This window comes from Gymnogyps californianus, chromosome 1 (genome assembly GCF_018139145.2).
Source record: "Gymnogyps californianus isolate 813 chromosome 1, ASM1813914v2, whole genome shotgun sequence".
Classification (NCBI taxonomy): Eukaryota; Metazoa; Chordata; class Aves; order Accipitriformes; family Cathartidae; genus Gymnogyps; species Gymnogyps californianus.
The window spans coordinates 164,803,974-164,822,727 of record NC_059471.1 but is presented as its reverse complement, the minus strand read 5'-3'; the positions used below and the strand labels follow the sequence as shown (position 1 = coordinate 164,822,727).

Sequence of the window (18,754 nt, the reverse complement as noted above, 5' to 3'; positions counted from 1 at the left end):
GTAGAAAGCTGTCAAACCCTGCGTGTGCATACACGCTGTTTTAATTTTTCTGTCTGACTTAGTATTTAAATTTACCATGAAATATATTTGAGGATATTTTTAATTTGTTCTTGAAAGATCATCAAATAAATGCTATTCCAAACATTCGCTATTTACCATCTCTTTCTTGTCAGGAGTTTTTTCCTGGTTAATTATATCTGCATGAAATACAGAGGTTTTTATTTTACGTTTTGGTTGGTCAGGTATTTGTCATTTCGTTTGATTCCCCCCTCCAATCTTTTCCCTATTTTTTAATGGGTCCCCACTACTATAATGGTTCCTGATCGTGAAGTTTTTGCTTAGTAATTTCACAGCCCTTTCCCTTTGAGCTGTCACATTTTTGTTTCATTATGTGTCCTTTTTCATTTCTTTTTCTGGAAAGAATTTTCTGTCTTTCTTTGGGGCTTTGGGAGGGGGGTATTTTGGGATTTTTTCCCCCCCTCTGTAGGCTTCTAGTATGTATGCTATTTAATTCAGCTTATGTTTGGCCACCATTTTGAGAAGTCTATTTTCATGTGTAGATAACCAGCTTTGTAGTGTTTATATCAGCCTTTATTAATATTACTCGATTTAGTTCTACAGAAATAGCAAAGACATATTTACGTTTGCCTGTCAACCTTTATAGTGCTGTTGGCACAGATGAAGCTCCTCAGTTAATATTAAAATCACTGTGCCTTCGCACATTATTTATCAGTTCACTTACTGTTTGAGAAAAAAAAAAAAATAGCCTTTTTTCCCCCCCATTTACAGGTTACAGCATGAATAGAATAGAACAGAAATCTCAGTAAGGCTTCTGCATAACTATAAAGTGTATTCTTCCCTGCCTATTACGTCTCTCACTCTTTAATATCATAGACATTTTCCCTGGCAGTGACTAGTGTGTTTTTCCCTCTGTTTGTCTGGCTTCAAAGGACCTCTTTTGTTCTCTTCAGGACTGCTGCAAGAATTATTTTTCCCTTCTCATCTGGCACATTTGGTTTTAATAATGTAATTTTTTGCATATCTTTTCTATAGCTTTGTTTTCATTTCACCTTATGACTTCAAATACTTTAGGTGTTAATATTCTTGTAGATTATCCACTTAAACAATTTCATTCTCTTTATGTGGTTTACTGGGAATAGGTATTCTGCCTTGCAAGCTGCCCTATTCACCTCCTATGCCTAGTGGGGTTGAATGTTGATTGGCACTTTGTCAAAAGGTTGCAATCTCTTTTAGTATCCATTTCTAGCTTCTTTTTAGTTCACTAGATCTATTTTTGTGGTATTTATTGTGTGGTTAATATTTTTTCCATTAAATTTAACCTTTGCTTATTTTTGCATCATACTTTCTTAATCCTTCGTTGAATAACCGACTTTTCATCCCTATCTAAGGTTCATTCTTAAGAGTGAGAACCCAGCTGAAGAACCAAAACAGCTAACAATGTAATTTGTTCCTGATCTAAGCAATATCTTAGCTTCAAAAGGGATAAAAACCACAGATGGTCTAAAGCGTGAATTTTTACTGTGACTGATTTTACACAGAATCTTTATAGATATGATAGCAATGTACAGGCACATAGAATAGATTGCTGTATTACAGTATGCTTGGGTTATTTGAGAAAATATTATTCTATATTTCATGATTATTGAAGTCAAGTTATGCTTACCCGATTTTATCTTTTCCACACCAAACAACAGACAGTTTAATTTTCTTGTTTTTATTTTAGTATAATGTATGTGTGTGGTATCTTTCTAAACTTTTCACTGATAGCTGTACATATAAAATAACAGTGTGTATATTACTGAAGTGTTGGAGCACTCCTGAAAATAGATAAAATTAAACCAAAAGGAGGGGCATATATCCTGTTTACAGAATCTCAAGCCTTTCAATGTTCTGGAAAAGAAGGAAGGAGCTCTGAGCAATCTGGATTGATTGAATTCTGGAGTAACACTTCATTTCCTAATAGGACACCTTGGTCTCATATTTTATGGACAGTGTTCATCCTTCACTCCTGGTGGTTCATTTACATGGATTTTGTTACTAAGAACTAACAAGTGAGTATATGAACTACCCATTAATCATTTTTTTTACAATTCAGCTTTTCCCGTTAATCAAGATAGTATGGGGAGGGCAAAAAGTTCTGTTTTCCTCTTCCTGATCAGGCAGCATTAGTTGGAAGAGCCTTGAGCTGTCTCCCAAGACGTGGGAAGGCAGCCAGGGCACACTGGAGTGAAGGAGCAGTTTGGGTGAGGGCAGGAAGGAGCGAGAAAATGACTCTATTCCTCTTCCCACTCTAGGTATGTCATAGCAGATCATAGCGCTTCTCTTCCATTCTGCATCAGCTTTCAACCTCTCATCCTGCCATTCCTGCTAATATTCCTGGCCTTCCCAAAAGACAACCATCCTTTTGAGGAGGCTGTTGAAATAATACGAATTTCAAAATTTGTTTTCTCGTCAGTGAACTAGATTTCTTTGGGGTTTTCAGGAAACCTCTTTAGTTGTTACCTGAAGGAGTTGCTGATATCCCAGTAGATCTGCCAGCACATGTATTTTCAGGTCCTTAGGAGAATTAATATTAAGTTAGAAAGTCTCTGTAGTATGTTTTTTAAACCAGCTAAAAGTATAGTGATAGAAATGTTGCAATTTGGAGATATAGATTTACTTCACCTCCTAAAGCAGAAGCTTGTGATAAATGTGCTATTTTACTTAGGTGAGACATTTGTGAGGGAAAGGAATAAAACTGCATCATCTTCCTAGGTAAACGTAAGTGTTCGCAGAGCATAATCACATGAAATGTAGAAGTCCAACTAAACATGGAGATGGATTTTTGCCTAGAGTGACAATCAACATAATGAAAATATTACAGAAGTTATCTAATTCCATGAAAAAAAAAGAAATTATTGTTGTAAGTTGCATCACAAGTTTGTTAATTACAGCACAAGCAAAATTAATGCTCTGTGCATCCTACTCATATGGAGACTCCAAGCTGTCAATCTCTGCACAGGCCATCTGCCAGGAAACTGATGACAGACCCATTGGCATGACTGGTGGTTATCCCCTCAATATAAAGGCGAATCTCACATTTCGCACCTGACAGCTCAATATGCCCCTCAATTACTGCTGGACTGTTTGAGTTTTGGTCAGCTCAGCCCTGGTTTTCATTCTCATGCACCTGGACTAACCTGATGGACCTGGCACCTGGACTGACTGCTCCCCATGGGTCTGTCTGCCCCAGGGCACAGCAGGGTTTCTTCTCAGGTATGCATTTGCCTCTGGGATCTACTTGCAACTGTATGCTGAAGGCCACAGCTGGTGCATTCAAAGTCACTTTCCTCCAGGTGGAACCTGGAAATCAGCATGGATCATGGCAGCTCCTACCCCAGGAACAGTGGGGCCCATCTCTGACAGAGCTTTATAAACCTCACTAAAATCATATAGGTACTTATTAATGACTGACACTTAAAAGTGTTACCTTTTCATGCATTGATGTGTTTATGCAGTAACCCTCAGTAACCATTGCTGGTTGTCCCCAAACTCGCAGAGATGGACAAGGGGTAGCTCAGGCTGAAAGCAAAAAAAAAAAAAAGCACATAGGATAAAGTTACAAAGTCCTTTACAAGGTAATGACCTATTTTTTCCCCTGTTTTTCAATGTACAGTAATTAAATATTAATCTTATTAGTATTATCTTGATAATGATTATCCTGTGCTGCTGCCGTTCTGTATGACACTGTCCTTTTACACCTCCAGGATATGTGCATGCATACACACAAACACGTGCATGCGTGTAGTATGAAATTTTCTGTTGGAAACCCCCCCACCTAAAAAAGCATCAGAGGTGCTCTGATGCGGCTGCAAGGTCCTTCAGCAGTTAGCAGTCTGTACGCACACAGTGAGTGCTTAGGACTAACAACTAATGGGAACTTCACTGCCTATAGAGACGTGTGGACTTGGACTTCTGGATCATAATAGATGGTGGCAAATCAAACTATCTTTTTGGTGATAAACAAAATCTCCATTTGCCTGACCTGCAACAGTGCTCTTGCCATGACCTTTACAGCATACACATCTTGGTCTCTCCAAGCTTTAGGTGTTTCGAATGTCACTAAATGAAAATAAACTTCAGCCTCCTCAGTTTTTCCACTTTCTTTTGACCATAGTTTTCAGTTTCACTGCCTGTCCTCCTGCCCCTGGTCCCTGACTCAGTCTTCAGAACTGTCTCACCATCATCTTCCACCTTCACTGCACCCTCCATGTTGATCCTAATAAAAAAATCCTCCCACATCTGAAAACAATAGATAAATAACTAAACAAATAATTTGTTCAATGCTCAGAAGCACTAAAATGAAAATAATGTGAATGTCAAGAATCACCAGAAGAGGAACAGAGAGCAAAACAGAGGATATTGTATCTTTGTACTGTTGTAGCATTGTGTGGAATAGCTGCACCTTGAGTACTGTGCACATTTCTGGCCTCTAAGTCAAAAAAAAGATGTAGTGCAACTGGAAAAGAAAGTTCTGAGAAAAGTGATAAAGGTGATTTAAGGTCTAAAATGGCTTCCCTACTAAGAGTGCTAGGACACTTTCAGGACAGAGACAACTATTGGGTGAAGATGTTCTTACTTATCTTCTTTAATATCTATAAGGTCAGTGGCTAAATCTATCAAGTTCAGTGAGGTCCAATCTAATTATAAAGTTGGTTACCAGCGCCAGAAGAGCTGCCTAAATATTGTAAATGTAAATAAGTAAATGGACTCCTTATCTCTATCAACTTTTTCCAAATGAAGGAGAAGAGCTGAAGGTGATGAGCCATGTTTCTCTATAGAAATCAATTCTGGAGAACACAGCTGCTTGCATAACTGTGAGCACTTCCTAATACTGGTATTAAATAGTTCCCATCTCTTAAAGACTTCTACACTGATCCCTGGTGGTATCAACTGCCATTTAATTACATGCACATGCTGAGGATCAGTTTTGTTTTTCTCATAAGGTCAAAAAACCCCTCTGACAAACAAAGAATCCCCAAAACCAACCAAACGAAAAACCTTCCCCCCCAGAAAGCTCCTATTCATTTAACAATTTTTTTCAGGGATTCCAAGTTACTCAGTGTTCTGGTTTGTATAGATATTTCCATGGTTCTCTCACAAACTACTTGTGGAGGCAATAGAGGAAGTTCCACAGCAGGAAAAAGCTGCAGTGGCTGTAGGAAGAGGGAAGGACTTGGTTTCTATTTGAAATCCCTCCCCATATGTCAAGAGCAATATCTTTTGTATGCAGAGTGCAGAGACTTGAAATATAATTGAATTCTTAAAGAAGTGATATATAGAAATGCCATCTGGAGAGGAAAAAGGTTTATCTGCATCAGCCTAGTTAGTATGGTAGGGTTGTGTCTGTACCATGCAGTCATGCATTAAGTTTTCTAGAACAGAATGAAGAAGGGGGAAAATGCTCTAATGATCACAGGCTCCTTATAGAAGTAGTTTATCATGCAGGATAGTCCGTTGCTTTCTTAGCCATGAAGTCTGCAGAATCAAAATAACATTTTCTAACAGAGCAAGCTGGAACCCCGACTGCTCCTCGGGTTTTTTTTTTTGTTGGGTTTTTTTGGGTTTTTTTTTTGTTGTTTTTTTGTTTGTTTGTTTGGGGTTTTTTGGGTTTTTTTTGTTTTTTGTTTTTTTTAACCCTGGGCAGCAGCCACAGTATAAATAAAGCACAGTTAAAATAAAACCAACAGTCGATGCAAGAAACACTGGAGGTATTCAAAACACAGGCTAGTTTTAAGAGCAGCCGGGGCGGGGTGCTCACCACCTCATTGCGGTGCCATCCAGCAGATTCACCTTCCTTGCCTGCGGATTAACGAAACAGAAACGACTCGGGGAGGAGAGCGGCGGGGGCGGCGGCGAACGTAACCGGAGGGAGAGGGAGGGGGAGGGGAGGGGAGGCGAAGAACAGGAGGAGGAGGAGGAGGAGGAGGAGGAGGAGAAGAGAGGGAGGGAAGTCGCTTCCCGGGCAGGATTGGTCAGAAATTGCTGCAGCGGGGGCGCAGCGGCGCCGGGCGGGCGGGCGGTGCCTGGGGCCGCCCCGGGGCCGCCCCTCCCCGCCGCGGTCCGGCAGCTGCGGCCGAGCCTCAGCCGCTTTACGGTGCTGGGGGGAAATGCCCCAAACCGATCAATTCCCCCGTTACTCAGCTGTGCCAGAGTAATGTTAGGCAGAATCTGTGAAGGTGCAAAGAGAAAGGCGTCCAAGGAATTACCTGTGGTTTAAGGCAATCTGCTATTTTGCTAATACTATATACCCTCAGAGCATTTATTGTTACTGGCAAATGCAGGTTTCTGCTGTGTTTCTACAGCTATAGTGCAATTGACTTTCAGACATCAATCTTGTCATTCAAATTTCCTGAATGTCAGCATCAGTGCCTCTGAAATTTTGTGAATGGAGACATGTGAGTTTCTTTCATGTTTACCAATGTCTAAATTGATCCTGTACTATGTATCTGAGAGAAAGAAATGATAGTATCGATAGCTTTTTTTTAACCTCATTTGGTGTCTAAGCAGGCCTGTTTTCAAGGGAAAATGAAAAGTAAATTACTGATTATACTATTCAAAAGGTTTCTATACATTACACCAGATTTGTGAGATATTCCTACTTGATTGCATTGTGGTTCTCTTATGTATGGTTACAGAAAGGTACTAAAGGAACTGAATGTTTGAGTGAAGGGGTTTGAGAGTAATTTATGAACAGACCTGTAAATGTTTAACCTTTGTATAGACTGTGTCACATAAATGTTCAAATAAGTTTTAAAGAACAGCCCACAGTTGGAGATACCCTCAGTAGCAGGCAAATAATTTGATTCACTTTTGTAGGCAAATGTTCTAACATGCCAAATTTTTTTAAAATGCAGTAGCCTAAAGCAACTTCTCCTCCTGAAAGGCAGAAGGGGGGAATAAAAAAAAAAAAAAAAAAAATCACAGCTTCGTCTAAGACTGTGGAAGACTGCTTAGTACCAAGGGAGTTTGGACAAGGACTTTATGCTGTCCACAATCAGGTCGTTACAGAGCAATCAAGTATAGCCTTTTTCAAGAAAAACATGAATAAGACTTTTTGAATGAAAAGAACCTTTAAGGACTGATCCCATACACAGTTGTCACTATGATAAAGTTAATGAAATGTGAATGTTCTTTTATGACTTCACTGTTCTACTTGTTTGTCTGCATACTTGGAAAGTTTCTGCAACTAAGCATGGGTTTTGGTTTTGTTGTTTGGGTTGTTTATATTACCTTGCGTATTATCTTCTCGTGTTTTATGGAAAAAACAGAAAACTGAATACAGGTTCAATAACATTGAGAGAAGGCTGAGAGGTTGCACTACTTATGCTATAGCTAGTACTTTAAAGCATAAAGATGTATTTTGTGTGGACTTAAAGGTCAAAAGTAATTTAGATCATCTATGACACTAAATGTTTTTTCATGACCACCATCATCTGTGATGGACTGTTCTTAAATCTAAAGCCTTCCTCCTTTGTGTAGAAATCTGTTTGAGAATTTAGGCTGTCTGAATGGTCGGAAAGAAATTTGGGGAAGGATCCAGATTAATTAGAAATTCAGCATCTGAGCTGAAATAAAACACTTGTTATTAAAGAAAAGTTTTTTAAGTCTCATCTGTCACATAAGTAAATAGGTATTATACTCTAATTCTCTCTTCTATTTTAAAATATATAGGACTTTTATTTAACTATGGTATGTGGACAAGATATGTTCATTTATAACAAGCATAGTGACACAAGGTAGAAGAATATATTGCCTTTCTACATTAAATGTGGATGGCTGGTCAGGAGAAACAAGGAAGAGGAACTATATACAGTAACTGTAGGAAAGTATTCCAGTCATATTTTAGCTGAATAAAAACAGGATTTGGTATACAGAACTCATCAATTTGCCTGTACTAATAAAAACATGCTAAAAATATCATGAAAATACTGTTGGTGGCATAGCAAACAGAACATTAGTCATAAACTGCTATGAAAGGAAACTGAGCTCTTTATATGCACCAGCTCAAGAGGGAAACATGGCTAGAAGAGAGCAAAATGGTAAATGTTGTGATTTACCATTACTGAGTGTAACTATTTTCTAGTGAAGAAGATAATAGGAAAAAAAAAAAAGCTTTAGACTAGATCTCAAGCTGTCCGTATCTCATTTGAAAATAAAATGTTAGAATACTTGTAGTTTTGAGTGATTTTTCAAGCGTCAGTGGGGAAAAAAAACCCCTTCCCTGATTTCCGAGAGAATCAAAACAGACCCACTTCCTTCTCAGGCACTTCAGTGTGAGCATTGATCCTGAAAAAAGAAAAATGCTCCCTCCTCACAGCGTGTTTCCGAGGGCAAAAATGAGACCTGGGAGGCCTCTGTTTCAAAGCACGGGATTTTCAAATGGCCCAATCAGGACCTTCTGCAAATCAGTCCTCTGCTTCAGACCCATGTAATCTCTTCCACCCATACTAAATATCTACCAATAGAGGTTATTTTTCTTGAAATACTACTTCTTTCAAGAAGACAGGGCTGCTAAAAAGGAAAAAAAAAAAAAGTAGTCCTCTGCCTATTTCGAAAAAAAAAAAAACCAAAAACCCTCGAAAATTTTGTAAGAAGGAAGTACCGTTTAAAACAAGTCCCGCGATTCTCATTTTGTTTCCAAGCAACACTTCAGCCGGGCACTCTCGTGTTACATTGAAAAACATTTTCCACTAACCCATTGCCACGGTGACTCACTCCTCTGCCTTCTGAGGGAGGACACTGCAAAAAGCAGCAGTTTTCCTCGTCATCTTTCTCAAAGGGCACTTTTAGAGAACAAAGAAAACACGCCCCCAGTGCCTAGCCAGAGGCTTTCAGCTCCCGGTGGTGCATTCCTGCCTCCCCTTCAGGCGGTTTTGTTTTCTTCCGCATAAAACACTACCGAATGAAAAAGAAATAAGATCCTGTTTTACCTATATCTGCCTAACAGAAGAAGGAATGCAGCGTCCCTTACAGTGAAACAAACAAACAAAAAAATTAATCTGTTCTGAGGAAACAGAGGGGAGAGGAACCTTCGCTACCTTCCAGCAGTGCAGACTCCCCGAGGCACCAATGGCGGAGAGGCTCCCCCCATAAATACCAGCTTCTCACTGATTATCTTCATTTGTATCCCCCTGACACATCCTTCTCCCCCCTTTTTTTGAAACCTGTCTCTGACCGTGTCCGAGACTACCCGCCGCTGCGGCCACCGCCTCCAAGAAGCCGAAGGCGGCGGCGGGCAGCTCCAAAGCCCACGGCCCCAGCGCCACTGAGCTGATCACCGAGGCCGCGACCGCCTCCACGGAGCGCAAGGGGCTCTTACGATCAAGAAGGCCAAGACAGCGGCGAAGAGCCCCAAAAAGGCGGCACCGAAGAGCGCGGCCAAGCCGAAGAAGGCAGCACCCAGGAGGCAGTACTGCAAGAGGAAAGGAAACTTTTGCAGAAAAATTCAACAAGGCTTTTAAACGCCACCCACGCTGTCACAATGAAAAAGAAAGAGCTGAAACATCAGTTCAAGTCTAGGCTGGTACACTATGATCCCCTGCCACGCGTATAGGTGACTTTCCATAGTGCTTCTATACAAACTCACACGCTATGGAAAAGTACACTTGAGCCTATTGTGTTTTAACTCGTGATCCTCCTTTACGATTTCCACCACCAGATTTCCTCCTTTACGATTTCCACTTACTCAGAATAGTTGATACTGCCCTTTAGAAACCATCCCAGGTTAGTTACAGGATGGCATCCCAGTGAAATACTTACAATTCTCTCGCTATTGCCTGAAACCCGTAAATTGCAAACAAACAAACAAACAAACAAGGACCTCAGCAGGCAGAAAAACAAAGCAGCCACTACGCACAAGGCACTTGGAATCCTTTTGCACCCGCGAACTAGGGGCAGCAGCGGCTGCCCCGGGAGGAAAGCGCGCCCCACCCCGGGTTTGAAAACCGCGCGCTCCCCTCGGATTGGCCGCCGGCGGCAACGCCCCTCGCCGCGGGCGGGCACGGAAACCCCGCCCACTCCCCCGCCACAGCCCACCTCCGCTGGGATTAACTGTGCTCCCCCTGACTGAAACCACGGAGCGGGAGGCAGTGAGCCCACCCTTGCCGTGTTTTTATCTCATCTCCTTACACCATGCTGCAGTGACTGATCTCAATCGTAACTGCTGCCTTTTATTGTTTTTTCAGAAAAGTGAAACTGAGAAACGTTTACATAAGCACATCAACTTTCTAGAGAAAGAAAAATGCAGGGACCTACACTGGTCAGCAAAACCAAGTTGAAGGTATACATAGAAGGAAAACATACTTCAGAAAACTTCCCTGTATATCTGAAAAGTTTCTAAATATATCAAAATACACTGTTTCTGGAGAAGCACGTATCAGTTGTTCCTGCTCTTTCTGGGAAGATGTGGGTGGCTCTGAAAAGAGCCTTTGGGTTGTTTGTCGAAAGAGTTTTACTTGGCTTTAGCCTTGTGGCTGTCGGTCTTCTTGGGCAGCAGCACGGCCTGGATGTTGGGCAGCACCCCGCCCTGCGCGATGGTCACCTTGCCCAGCAGCTTGTTGAGCTCCTCGTCGTTGCGGATGGCCAGCTGCAGGTGGCGGGGGATGATGCGCGTCTTCTTGTTGTCGCGGGCCGCGTTGCCCGCCAGCTCCAGGATCTCGGCCGTCAGGTACTCCAGCACGGCCGCCAGGTACACCGGGGCGCCGGCGCCCACCCGCTCCGCGTAGTTGCCCTTGCGCAGCAGCCGGTGCACGCGGCCCACGGGGAACTGCAGCCCGGCCCGCGACGAGCGCGACTTGGCCTTGGCCCGCGCCTTCCCGCCCTGCTTCCCGCGGCCAGACATGCCTCCAACTAAAGTTAAAAAAAAAAAAAAAAAAATAAAAGCCTACGTAAAAGCTATAAAAAGCTGTGGAAACAGAAGAAATGCGACGAGAGCTGCCACCCTGCCTTTTTATCCCTTCCTTCTGGGGTTCGGTGGGACTTCTGATTGGCGGAGGCTGCGATTGTGAAGTTAACCAATGGGAAGACAGATGAAATAGCGACCAATCGGAAGTGCTATATGGTTTGACATCACGAACCGCTATTGCCCAATAGGCAAGAACAGCCTTGAGTCATCTCATTTGCATACAGTCCCTATAAATACGGGCGTCGCCGCTATTGTATTTACGTCGTTCCTGCGGTAGACAAGTAGTGACAGACTTGTAAAATGCCGGAACCAGCTAAATCCGCTCCTGCTCCGAAGAAGGGCTCCAAGAAAGCCGTCACCAAGACGCAGAAGAAAGGTGACAAGAAACGTAGAAAGACTAGGAAGGAGAGTTACTCGATCTACGTGTACAAGGTGCTGAAGCAGGTGCACCCCGACACGGGCATCTCGTCCAAGGCCATGGGCATCATGAACTCCTTCGTCAACGACATCTTCGAGCGCATCGCCGGCGAGGCCTCGCGCCTGGCGCACTACAACAAGCGCTCCACCATCACCTCGCGGGAGATCCAGACGGCCGTGCGGCTGCTGCTGCCCGGCGAGCTGGCCAAGCACGCCGTCTCCGAGGGCACCAAGGCCGTCACCAAGTACACCAGCTCCAAGTAAATCTCTGTTCGAAAGATCGTCTAAACCAAAGGCTCTTTTAAGAGCCACCCACATATTCAGTAAAAGAGTCGTTCACACTGATTCGGTTCGGTGAGTGGTACTTGTATTTAGCACTGTTTTTGTTCCCAGACTAGGACATACTGTTTAATAGTAGCAAAAATGTTTGTCATAGTAAAGTACCAGGAATGATTTGGGTCGTCTTGTGTGTGCCCTGCTCCAGCTGTTCATTGGACAGGTCTATAAAAAGGATGTTAAGCACCTAATTGAGTTCTAAAGCTATTAGTTTTCCTTCCTCATTTTAATTAGCTCAGCTCTAGTTTTTGAATAAGTACAGAGAAATATGCACAGTAGTGTTTAGGTTGTTCTAGTTTTTTTCCTACTGTTCCAATACGAAATAAAGCAGGTGGTTTGGGTTTTTTTTACAATAACTGCTAATGCAGTTTATACCTTTTCTAATAAAATGTCGTCGTCCCCTTTAAACATTAGCTGTCATTCTCAAACGACTTGGCCGCAAGCCAGAGCAGCTTGTTTACTCGGAGAACTCCATAGGGATTAGTCTGTGTACGTCTGATATTTGGAAGACAATGTTTATGAAATTTGTCACGCCACACACAGCAAAAATGAAGTGGTATAGAGAACAGCATAATTTCATTAGTCCCAGAGATTTCATAGGGAAGTGGCATAGGTTTTTTTCAGCTTCTCTCTTTGATGGAGAAAAAGTGTGACAGAATAAAGAGGTTCCTCATAGATCTTAAGTGACAACGTAATAGGAAAATCCAAGTAAAAAATAAGGGATGCTTAAAAAAAAAGTGAACAAGAGGCTTTATTGAACTTCCTGCATGTGCAGGGAAGGCTGTTTTTTTCGCAAAAGCCTTTTGCAAGGGGGCTGAAATCCTGGCTGCCTGGGACAGAGGCGGCGATAAAAGCGTCTGCTGCGGGGCCAGAGTAAAAACTCCGCGTTGGCTGTCTGGTTACCGCTGTGGCAGAGCGCCCAGCCGCCGCCGGCCCCGCTCGGCGGGGCAGAGCTGAGGGATAAGAGAACCGAGAGCGCCGCGGCCTCCAACGCAGAAGGGGACTGCGGAGCAGGAAGGGCCGTTGCCCCCACCCGCGCCGAACGGCGGGCTTTTTAAATCCTTCCCATTGTCCAATGGAATTTGTGCCTTTCCGCTAGCCAATCACAGGGCGATGTTGGCTATAAATAACGGGCCCCGCGGCTGACTCCTGTACAGACGGTCGTTGCTTAGTGTTGGGGAGTTGTTCGGGGGAAAATGGCGCGCACGAAGCAGACGGCGCGTAAGTCGACGGGCGGGAAGGCGCCCCGCAAGCAGCTGGCCACCAAGGCGGCCCGCAAGAGCGCGCCGGCCACGGGCGGCGTGAAGAAGCCGCACCGCTACCGGCCCGGCACGGTGGCGCTGCGCGAGATCCGGCGCTACCAGAAGTCGACGGAGCTGCTGATCCGCAAGCTGCCCTTCCAGCGCCTGGTGCGCGAGATCGCGCAGGACTTCAAGACCGACCTGCGCTTCCAGAGTTCGGCCGTGATGGCGCTGCAGGAGGCGAGCGAGGCCTACCTGGTGGGGCTCTTCGAGGACACCAACCTCTGCGCCATCCACGCCAAGCGCGTCACCATCATGCCCAAGGACATCCAGCTGGCCCGACGCATCCGCGGCGAGCGCGCTTAAGCTTCTAGCAAACGGATCTTTCAGACTATCGAAAACCCAAAGGCTCTTTTAAGAGCCACCACACGGCCACTAAAGAGAGCTGTAAACTCTTTAATTCTGTGTAGGAAGTGATGTGTTTCCCTGTGTGTACCCCTGTTTTCGGGTACCTTTACAATGACCAAGAGCCCGTATCTCATCAAGTAAGTAACAAATGAAATATGTAAGTCACGTTTCAAAGGGGTTGAAAAGGATCCTGATTGTAGCGAAATAGTATGGTGTGGTTAATCAGTCTTGAGGTGCTCGTGCTAGGACAAATCTCTGTTTAGGGTGAAAATTGCTTTCTATGCTTTTTTTATGTGACTTTTTAGCTGATAAGAAAAAAGTTGTAATCATGGGCTTTCCTTTTCTGAAGGACAAGATACCTAGCTCTGAAAGATTTGTATGTATTTTTTATCCGTTTGGCTGTGTGTCTTAAGCATTCGTACAAACTCGTTGAATTCGTAAAGGTGACTCTTTACAAAACTCTGCCTTCTCAATTAGAGTAGATGTGTTCAGAGTTAAGTATATTGTAAACGCCTCCTGCTATGCTGCATTTACTTTGTGTTCTTACGGTAACAACATTACGGTTTATTGTCCTGACAGAAATATTGTTTTCTTTTCCAAACCCTTCTTTTTGGGGGGGTGGAGAGTGTTTGAAGGCGCAAGAAGTCCTTTCCCGCCCTTCCAGGAAAGGCGCTCGGTCGGTAGTTTTCTCGGTGCTTTATCACTCGTGGTCTGATTGTCCCTGTCGTGAGCGACGTCCCCCGGGCATCTTCAGCCCTTCTCAAGCACTTCTAGTTCACTCTTGAGATAAGTGTTGTGTTTCCAGAGAGAGCTGGGCATAGGGCGGTGGAAAGGATAATTTCTACGAATCTCGTTTTCAAGAGGTGTGCTTTTTGCTCGTGTCTTCTCTGGGACAGGCTTGTGGCATCCTTGATGGTTCTGGGTATCCTGTGTGAATTATTAGAGATGTCTATTTGGAGCAATTTTCTCCATCTGTGTTTAGGCTCCCGAAAATATTTGTTAAACTGAGCAAAGAGGAAGTGTTTTCCAAGGAGTATTAGTGATTAAAAAACTTGATATCGAGTCCAGAATTATTGTTAATGGAGACTCTTCCCCATCCGTCATATTCAGTGATTTTTTGTGAACCTACCTGGAAAATGGGGTTTCTCCATGACTGTAAGTTCAGCTGCACACCCCCTTGCCCTCCTACTCAATAGATCTGTAGTTGGTACCTGAAAAACGTAATTTCCAAAATTATATCTGAGTTTCCATCGCCTTTTAATTTTTTTTATACTGTAGGCAGTTTTATGTAATTTGAGGAGCCTGCTGTTCTACTGAAGTATTGGAAATAACGTCTTTTTGGTTTTTCAATGGTACAAATGAGTAGTTGTGCCTTTAAGAAGCCGTTGGATGGAGTTGAATACAGTCTTCATTTAAACTCAGAAACAAGGAGCCACGGAGAATTGCTTAGAGAAAATATTTATTTTGGAAAGCCTAAAACTGCAAGACTCTTGCTTTTCTGTTAACTGCTAACACGCTTCGTCTTAGGAAATCTTCCTTTCTCTGTGTCAGAAACTTGGACTCTGCAGCAAAATCTGACCAATCGAGTGCCTCGACACACCATTTTCTATCGCTTGTTTTTCTCACTTTCAGCCATTTTCTGTTACTTAACGTTGGAGGGGTAAAAGGGAGGGGGGAAGGTATCGGGAATAGTACTTTGGGAATTAAGATCGTCTACGTGATTTATTTCCCCCTCCCCCCCTTACTTGTTCATTGGCATAGGATTCGTGTTTTTCAGAACAACCTTTTTTTTTTTTGCAGTAGATGATTACCAGTGAGACTGCAGAAATGAGTCTTAGTGAAAGCAAACTCATTTCCTGTTACTGTTTGTGATAGCGAGAGATCTATTTATTTATCTAAACCTGTTTATGTATGTTTATGATAAAATTATTAATAATTAAATCAAGTAAAATGGCTGTTTTAAATATTTTATATAGTGGATATTTACTATCTTATATAAGCTAACGGTCAGAATACTTAAATTTCAGCAGAAGTTTGGGTCAAAAATTATGCTTTTTTGCATGTTCAATAAATAAATGATTTTTGAGGAGTGAGACAGGGAAACAGGTTTTGTTTGCCTTAATCTCTATCATTTTCCTCTAGTCTTGTGAAGACCTTGGACTGTTTTAATAAATATAGTATTATTTGGACTCATTTGGAGAGTTGCATGCCTGAATTGTAAAAATCACTAACACTCCATCAGCTGAGAAAGAAACAGATTTGCAAGGTTTTTTTGCAGGAAAGGTGAGCTTGTATGAACCCTAAATTTTAATGGCTGAGTCTGAAGTAACTTTGGGGTGTAATACATTATGAAAGTACACTAATAATAACCTACCATAGCTTGTCCTAGTGGACCAGGCTAGCAATTAGGAAGAATTTACTGTGTGGATTTTGAAGTCTGTAACAGCTGCAGATGGTTGTAGTAGTGACATGGGGAAGAGTGGTAGACTGATTGTAGACTTATACAGTGGGCTTTGCTCTTCCCTCCTTATGCAAGTGATAAATCCTATCAGTTAGCATATGGTGTTGAATCACTTAACTATAAAAGGGCAACAACAAAAATCCCAAATCAGATGTAGGTTGGGAAAAAAATCCTTTCTTAAGGTATGAATAAGAACTGATATCAAGAGTATTTAATTAAGTTGGGGATTTTGAGCAAAGATAAACTGCTTAAGGAACTGAAAGACATCTTGCGCTTGCTATAAAATTCAGAGAAAAACTGAGTATCAGTTAAGTCTGATACAGAACAGGTCTTGGAAGGTATTTGCTAAAACAAAACCCAAACACCACGATTTAGAAATAAAACTGAGTTTGCCGTAAACAGTTTATTTGATGTAACATTTCTTTAGTCTAAGACACACACAGGTGACTTAGTGCAAGATTTCCTAACTCAAAGCGAGTAAAAGTAGAGGTTCCTCTGGTACCAGCAAGGTCCAGCAGCATTTCTGTGCTTTTTGCAGGAGAGCCTGAGCTAATGAATGCTGCCAGGTAGAAGCTGGCTGTTAGCAAGACCAGTGTGCTGGCTAGCTGAGGACTGGCTTGCAAACTGCTGGTGCTTTGCCTTGTGGCTGTTGGGAATCATTTAAGGTGCTTTTGCAGGTAACTTTAGATGCTCAGTAAGATATTTGGCTAAGACTGTTCCTGGCTGTTTAGCCATCCTCCATGAGTGATCTGGCACTGTGTTGGTATGATCTGGCTCAAATCACTGCTTGGAAGAATGTACTTCCTATCAGTCCAATGGGTAAGATAGAGCATAACCACTGAGGTCCTGGTGAAATACTTCCTTTCATCAAAAGTATATAAAGGAAGGTCTGATGAAAGTATCTTTCTAGAACAAAAATATTTGAATCGGCCCTACTAGCAAAGCAGTAGTGCGTGCTTGACACTTACTAGTTTCTGAAAAACTCTGAACGGATATATCCACATGAAAAAAAGAAGTGAGATTTTCATTTGAATTAACTATTATAATGTAAAAACTTTGTAAAGGTGATATGGTGGTTCCTGTGCAAGCCAGTATGTAAAGATAAATCCTAAACATCCTATCACATTCTTTTCATTTGCAAATCCCTCTTCAGGGCTGCTTCACAAGGGAATCACCTGTTGGTTACAGTCTTCAGTAACCACAAACAGTGAAGTCTGAGCTCAGCCAGCTTCAGCTCTCCTACCAGCCTAGGCAGTACTGCCTTGCTGCATCTTTTCTTTTCTCTTCTCTCCCACTTTAAAGTCATGTTGTATCTTCAGCTGGGTATAAGCATCTTTCAGATTGTAGATGTACAAACATCATTGTCACAACAGTATGAATGTTTGCTAAGTTTTCATATTATATATAGGTGAGCTTTGGGAAGTACTGTTTGTCAGCTACTATTTTTATGGATTTATGTATGCTGGCCACCATAACAGGGTCTAACCCAGGGATCCTGCTGATTAATGTAAGGTCTGAGTGAAGGTTTCCAATTCCTCTTTTATTAGTTCTCAGGTTACAGCTCGAGCCGGGTGCCTCTGGAGAGGGACCCCTACACGAGATTGCACCCCTCAATTATACCTGTACCACCCAGCACTCCATCCCCAAGTCCAATCACTTAATTCGGGTCAGTAGTCTCTTGATTTCTTACTGGTTTTCACTGTTGCTGGGCTGGCCTTCTTCTGAAGTTACCTCATTCTCTTGGAATTTTTTCCTTGGTCCTTATCTTCTTCATTCTGTTCTTATCTGCCGGATTCAGCTAGTTCTGTGTTAGCAGCATTAGTTTTATCAAAAAGTTTACTCTCAGTCAGCTCTTGCAGCCTAAGACTTCAACTACTTTAGCTGCTAGTGCTAAGCTACTAATGCTAAATGAAACTATTAAGAGAGAAGAATACAATTAATCAAATTTCTTCTATAACACTATGAAGTGATAGTCAAATGGGGAGCTCTATTCTCAGCAAAGCTGTTACTGAAGTAAAAATGACTAGTAATAAAAAGGCAATGTACTCAAGGAACATAATATATAAACCAATGCAAACCAAATTTGGTTAAAAACAGCTGGTAGATAAAACAGTAAGCTCAATTTGATACCTTGGCTTTGAGAGACAAACTCTTCTAACTATAAAATGGTGTTGTTACAGTGTTCTGTATATTGTAAAAGATGCATTGCCCTAGTTCTAAAATTGGGTCCAACAAGCATTTCCATGTCTTTTTAAAAGTTAGGAAAATATAACACTGTATAGACCACAAAGAACTGTAGCAGATGCTGCTTGCCAGCACATGAAGTTCTTTGTAATGTGAAAGTCCAGGAGAGGAGACATTTCTAGCCTCTTTAATCTCCTTTATCCAAGGACAGTTATTGCTTATAGGACAGCACTGTGGCAAAGTCCCTAAGCGTCCAGGTTGCAGTCTGTGAAAACTCTCACCTCCCACTGTAGGAATGTCCTAATATCCTAGGTGACAGTACAGAGCTGCAGTGTGCAGCAGTGTTACAAAGGACACCCTCCTGACTTTTGGCAAATGCTTCAGTATTCGTAACTGCTAAACTCTGAGTCCTTAAACTCTCTCAGGAAAGAGTGGTGGCCTTCACAACTCTGAGTACTCATGAAGCATTAGTAACTGAAATATTGAGATGGGAAAAAAATAATTCATATTTGTCCAAAAATGTGAAAAAACACATATTCCCAGAACTCTGGAAATAGGTAGTATATGCAAGCACCAGAAAGAAGAGCAGAAGAATAGCTGTAAGTATGGAGGGCATCAATTGCACCTAGATAGTAGGTAATCAAGATCCCAAAATATCTACTTGCAGATTGTCTGGGACACCCAGGCTGTGAAAACAAAGCAGAGCATAAAGCAAGGGACAGTGTAAACTAAAGCAATTGA

The 18,754-nt window shown here is 42.3% G+C and overlaps 3 protein-coding genes across 3 annotated transcripts; 2 read left to right on the top strand and 1 right to left on the bottom strand.

Annotated features, from left to right (window-relative positions):
- Positions 1–10,196: 10,196 nt before the first annotated feature.
- LOC127029739 (histone H2A-IV) lies at positions 10,197–10,909 on the bottom strand. Its single transcript, XM_050915528.1, has one exon. The coding sequence runs from the start codon at positions 10,901–10,903 to the stop codon at positions 10,514–10,516; it is 390 nt and encodes a 129-aa protein (XP_050771485.1). The 5' UTR covers positions 10,904–10,909; the 3' UTR covers positions 10,197–10,513.
- Positions 10,910–11,266: 357 nt separating this feature from the next.
- Positions 11,267–11,717, top strand: LOC127029735 (histone H2B 8). Its single transcript, XM_050915525.1, has one exon. It carries the CDS (start codon positions 11,267–11,269, stop codon positions 11,645–11,647), a length of 381 nt encoding a protein of 126 aa, XP_050771482.1. The 3' UTR covers positions 11,648–11,717.
- A 1,198-nt stretch (positions 11,718–12,915) lies between these two features.
- On the top strand, positions 12,916–15,022 carry LOC127029731 (histone H3). The gene is made up of 2 exons (XM_050915520.1): positions 12,916–13,505; positions 14,647–15,022. Exon 1 carries the CDS (start codon positions 12,916–12,918, stop codon positions 13,324–13,326), a length of 411 nt encoding a protein of 136 aa, XP_050771477.1. The 3' UTR covers positions 13,327–13,505; positions 14,647–15,022.
- Positions 15,023–18,754: the final 3,732 nt, after the last annotated feature.